This window comes from Drosophila rhopaloa, unplaced genomic scaffold (assembly GCF_018152115.1).
Source record: "Drosophila rhopaloa isolate 14029-0021.01 unplaced genomic scaffold, ASM1815211v1 contig_160, whole genome shotgun sequence".
Classification (NCBI taxonomy): domain Eukaryota; kingdom Metazoa; phylum Arthropoda; class Insecta; order Diptera; family Drosophilidae; genus Drosophila; species Drosophila rhopaloa.
The window spans coordinates 505,892-511,927 of NW_025335040.1; the positions used below are offsets into that span (position 1 = coordinate 505,892).

General features: G+C 41.7%; 1 protein-coding gene across 1 annotated transcript; it reads right to left on the bottom strand.

Moving 5' to 3' along the window:
* Positions 1–527: 527 nt before the first annotated feature.
* Positions 528–1,487, bottom strand: LOC123037359. The gene is made up of 2 exons (XM_044457501.1): positions 1,463–1,487; positions 528–1,366 (listed from the first exon to the last, which is right to left on the bottom strand). Exons 1-2 carry the CDS (start codon positions 1,485–1,487, stop codon positions 528–530), a joined length of 864 nt encoding a protein of 287 aa, XP_044313436.1.
* Positions 1,488–6,036: the final 4,549 nt, after the last annotated feature.

Genomic DNA, 6,036 nt, shown 5'->3' on the forward strand with positions numbered 1-6,036 from the left:
ACTAATAAAAACTTCTTCCATATCATCGGATATATATTTCCAGCGACCAACCACCCGGGCGGTAAAGCACACGGAGGTACCGGTATACTCATAAAACAACGCATAAGTCATCATCCCTTGGAGATATTCACTACTAACTACCTGCAGGCCACATCCCTACGTATAAACCTAATTGGCGGCCCACTTACCCTATCCGCCATATATTGCCCCCCACGCTTCAGTATTGCAGAAAATGAGTTTATGAATTTCTACAATTGAATTTCTGTTTGGGGGAAGACAACAAAAATGCCACACTTAGGTTATGTAATAATAACGCTTTTAATTTTATAAGTTTATGTTACGTGTCGTGTTTGTTCTGCCAGTCGAATCTGCACTGCTGCAGCCGAAAGCCTAGCTTCATATTTTAATTCGGGTTTTACAAATGTAGTCGCTGAATAGGTAGCGCGACAGCTTAGCGAGATAAGGCAAATATAAAGAGGAGAGCGCAAGAGCGCTGCAGGTTCAGCCATACACCTATGCGCACTAGACTAGGCGCTGGCGGGCTGCTCCGAACATACTCCCCCCGTTGGAGGAGGTAGGGCTCCAACTAAATGGGAATCGATAGGAACGGCTAACTTGGCGACGGCTCTCTTGACTAGACCCGTAGCTGTACGGACCATAGCTACTCTGACGACACCGTCCTCGCCTGGAACGACTCCTTGGATGCACCCCAGCTGCCATTTCAAGGGTGGAAGGTTGTCCTCCTTCAGCAACACGATGCTTCCGACCTTGATGTTGGATGTTTCGACGCGCCACTTACTCCTTTCTTGGAGCAAGGATAAATTCTCGCTGCTCCACCGCTTCCAGAATTGCTGCTGCATCTGTGTCACCCTTTGCCATCTGCTGAGGCGGCCTTCTCGGAGATGCGTGATATCAGGCTCAGGAAACCTTGTGTAGCTGGAGCCTTTCAGAAAATGGGCTGGCGTTAGCACCTCAAGACTTTCAGCGTTTTCTGAAATTGGACAGAGTGGACGGGAGTTAAGGATGGCAGAAATCTCATAAGCGATAGTTCTCAATTCATCGAGGCCCAATATGGAAGCTTCGACGACTCTATAAAAGTGAAAATTGGCCGATTTAACAGCCGCCTCCCATAAACCACCGAAATGTGGGGCACGCGGAGTTATGAACTTCCAATCAATCCCATCAGCTAAGCAGGAGGAAGCTATCGCAGCCGTGTGGGGTTCGCTCAGAAATAGATTCCTCAGCTCGGTTAGCTCGCTCTTAGCGCCGACAAAATTCGTCGCATTGTCACTCCAAATAGTGCGCGGAGTGCCTCTCAGGCTGGTGAATCCGTTGTGAGATCCTGGACGACTTCCAAATGCGTGGCCTTCGTAGAGAAGCAGACAAAGACGGCGATGTAGCACTTGTAAGGCGCCTTGTTGCGGCCCTCTGCCTTATGATAAAATGGTCCACAATAATCCACTCCCGTGGTATGAAATGCTGCCCATAACGTGCTTCCAAGTGACAGGCTTCATCCGAAAACCTCTAACGCATTTGTTGATGACGGCAGCTATGAACTTTCGTCCTCCAATTGGCCAATACCTTTGCCTTAATGTGGCAAGTAACGCTTGCAATCCTGCGTGCAAGTAATTTCTTTGAAAATATACGATGATTGCCTTGGTAACTGGATGATCCTTGGGTAACAATATCGGATGCTGAGTATCTTAGTCCAGGCTTGCATTCTGAAGTCTTCCACCAACGCGAAGTAATCCATCGGAGCCAATTATTGGTCTCAGCGAAATCAGCTTGCTCTTCTGTGGACACGGCCTGTCCTGGCTAAGACATCCATATTCCTTGGTTAAATTAACCTGTTGGATGCTCCTCAGAAGAAGTACGGTCCCCGAATTGAGCTCCTCAACGGTAACACTGTTCCTTGAAGGTGAAGATTTTCCTCTGCAATTCGAAATGAACCGATAAATGTACGCAAATACACGCTGCAACTTATGAAAGGAGTTAAGGAATTTGCAGTTCATCGAAATGTCAGTGCAAACAGTTCCAACTAGCGCTGCGGAACGACGTTCTGGAAGATCCTTAACTGCATTTGAAAGAGAGGGCCTGCAATAGAAAGACAACTTTTGGGATGCAGATAGCTTTAAAACTGAGGGACTAGTTTGCGTAGAAACGGACGGACAGACGGGCGGACGGACAGACGGACGGACGGACGGACAGACGGACGGACGGACGCACATCGTCATGCTGATCAAGAATATATATACTTTATAGGGTCGGAAATGTCTTCTTCACTGCGTTGCTAGCTTTTGACTTAAATTATAATACCCTCTGCATGGGTATAAAAAGAAAACGAGTTCTATATTATGAGCCATTATATATGTTAAGTTTATATACCCCACAAAAATATTAAAAAAGGCATTAGGTCGTTCAGAAAAACTATTAAAAAGCAGTTTGCTTCAATAACTAACGAATAATTTTGGAAATTCCAAGAACAAGTGATGCAAAAAGTAGGATAGTAGTGGCATTTTATGAATAATTTTCAGACGAGTACAGGCGTTATACTAAATCCAAAAACTATTGAAAAAAATTGGCTCCTTAGAAATATATATTAACACGTTGACATTAAAAACAAAAACATATTTCGAAAGAGGAGCCAAATAAATCACCGTTTATTTTATGAAGCCTGCATGCTTGGCGGTAAATCTTTATCTTTGCGTAACAAACCTAGTTCTAAAGTGTTTGTTTTCTATTACAACAAACGGTCCCTTGAACTAAGAATCGAATTTCGTTTGATGCCGTTCCTCACTTCTGAGCAAGACATGATCGCCACAATTTTTGCCTTATTTGGATCAACTTTACTTTTATCATATTTTGCATTTTTATCCATATTCTCTTTAGCCCTAGCTTCCTTTCAATCTATCTTAGGTTCACCTATTATAGGTAACATGCCCAAAGGTCTTGCCTGCTTCCCTATTAATAATTTTAAGGGGCTGAAATTAGTCACCCTATTACTAGTACAATTCATAGCTAATAGGACGTCCATCAATGCGTCCTGCCAAGAGCGTTCGGTTGTGTCAACTGCTGTCAACATTCCTTTCAACGTGCTCATCACGCGCTCCACTTGGCCGTTTGCCCTCCTTGCCCCTGTTGCAATTAAATGTAACTGAATTTTATTTGATGAACAAAAGTCACGGAATCGACCACTAGCAAAGCTCCTACCTTGATTCGAATGATACGGCTAGGAACTCCAAAAAGTGATATACCTGTCTTTACTGCGTTGTACTAAAACATATAATATTCATTTTTGCCGCTCAGCTTCCCACTAATACATATTGATGTTCCGTATGCCAGGGAATTTCTACCTTTAGAATGGGGTGCAGTTCCATTTGTACCTTGCCTGTTGAGGGTTTGGAGAGCTTTCAGGTTATACAGTTTTCCACAAATTTTCTGACGTATTTTGACGTAACCAATATTGTTAGATAGACTATGTTAAGAGTCTTCTGCCATCCAAGATGCACATAGCCTCGTGCACATGACTAATGACCGATCACCTAAAGGCTCTCGGAATCACTGGTAAGCAACGAGTATTGCCACTTCTTTGAATTATGCGATACAACAATCCGGCTCTAATTTCCATTTAATTGCGTCATGATATCAACTATAACTAAGTCCCTCTGTTGTTCAACGATTATCGAATTATCCGTTATTACTGCCAAGTCAACGCGAACCTCAACTACTTTGCTTATCGATTTCGAGGCTTTTGGAATAGGATTTAGTAAGAGGAAGTCTACGTGTGCCATTTGAGTTCCCTTTCTATACTGTACGCTAAAATCGAATGCCTGCAAGAACGCCCACTATCGGTGTACACGTGGTGTCAGTTCTGCCTTGGTGCGACTCGCTTTTTAAGAATTACAGTCAGTATGAACGACGAACTTTTTACCATGCAGATAATGTCAAAAATGTTTTACAGCATTATACACAGATAAGGTCTCTAGCTCATATGAATGATATTTTGATTCTGAATCCGATGTACACTTGCTAAAATATTATATTTACTAAACCTGTTGTTATACGGCTGTGTGGCATGCCAGTAATGAATCGATAGTTCTTAATATTAACTTATCATTATTAGCTAATTCCAAATTATCGTTAATCAGATTTTCTAAGATGGTTATCGAAGTTTCATTATTCACTACATTGACAATTTGATTCATATACATTGTGAATTGGTTAGCATCAATCATGACACCAAAACCTAGCTGCAATATTTTTCGACCAATTATAATATCGTACTTAAGATAATTATACACTACTACATAAAAAAGGACTTCCACATTAAATTCGGAAATATTTACAGTTGTCAATATTTGTAAGCTACTTTTAACAATGTTATCACCTATTCTTCTCAGTTCTACCGTATTATATATCCTTTTCCAGCCGGCTTGTTGCACAGTTTTCTTTGTCCAAAGATCATTCGGCACCCGAATCGAAGAAGAAGATAAAACTCTCACCCATTCGCTTCATAATACCAGTTGGCTCCAACACTGCACACATGTCGACTCGCTTCCCGTTGTTGCAGTTGTTCGCGGAAGTCGTTCGCTTTGTACATGGAGATGCAATGTGACCAGGATTGCCACACTTGAAGCAAGTAACTCCTGACCTCTCCCGTCCAGCCAAGGGTTTGCCAGTATGATGATTTGGTTTTGCGTCTCCAAAATTGCCTACAACACGCTGGCGATGGCGAGGGGGATCCCACTTCTGATGTCCGAGGGTCTCTTAGCCGCTTCGCGAGTGGTTTTGTCCGTCGCAATTGCTTGTGTTGCCCGTTCGAAGGTTCCCAAAAGAATGAATTCTGAAAACTCCACTACTCTGCACAACTCTATCGTGTTCTTGTCATTCTGTAGTCACTTGTCATTTTTATTTATTGCAACAACAATTGCGCCGCACTCGGCTAAGTTGAGTTGCCACCTAGCCACGCTCTTGAAACCCTCTCTCAACTCATTATTTCTAGTGACATTGTAGATTAATTATTATTATTATTATTAATTCTCTCGACATATATAACTTGTTCTTAAATTCCACCACAATATGAGTTCCCAATTTATGCGAATCAGCTTACCCAATCCATTTCAAATAAAATATCACATAGATTTCAGTTGGTAGTGTTAGGTGATTTTAGTATACCTAGTGTGTTTTGGTTCGAATCCAGAAGGCGTTTGTCTTTTAAGATCGTCCCCACCCACGTAACTGGAATATCTTTATCACACAACTCTAAAGCAGACTGTAGATGCAGAAACAGAGTTGAACGGTATGGAGAAAGGATCTGCTGCTATGGTAAGGCAAACGTTCATCGGTTTAATACTTTTATATATGTCTATGACTGTTCCTGTTTTTGTCGGAGTTTAAGAGAAAGTTCACTTCTCTTGGATCACAAAGTTAAAGAATACAATTCACTGCCCAAATTATTTACCTTATTTTTGGAAACTTCCCACTTTTTTTGAAAGAGTCATTTGTTATTTCCCTTCGTAAGAATCAAATACAAGCAATTACAGAGATACAGATATTCAAGTTGTCCGCTTTGCCAAAGCTAATGTTTTTACACCCTACTTGCAAAATCTTTGTTGATTAATTATTTTATTTATTATACCCGTTACTCGTAGAGTAAAAGGGTATATTGTATTCGTGCAAAAGTATGTAATAGGTAGAAGGAAGCGTTTCCGACCCTATAAAGTATATATTCTTGTTCAGGATCACTAGCCGAGTCGATCTAGCCATGTCCGTCTGTCCGTCTGTCTGTCCGTCTGTCTGTCTGTCCGTATGAACGCTGAGATCTCGGAAACTATAAAAGCTAGAAGAATTGGCATTTTGCATGTAGATTTTAGGAGTTCCTACGCAGCGCAAGTTTGTTTCAAAATGGTGCCACGCCCCTCTGACGCCCACAAGCCACAAGCAGTGGCCACTGTTTTGATGCTATTATGAAAATTTTAATTGATATGTATTTGTTTCGTCAATACCTATCGATTGGCCTAATAAAAGTTTACCACG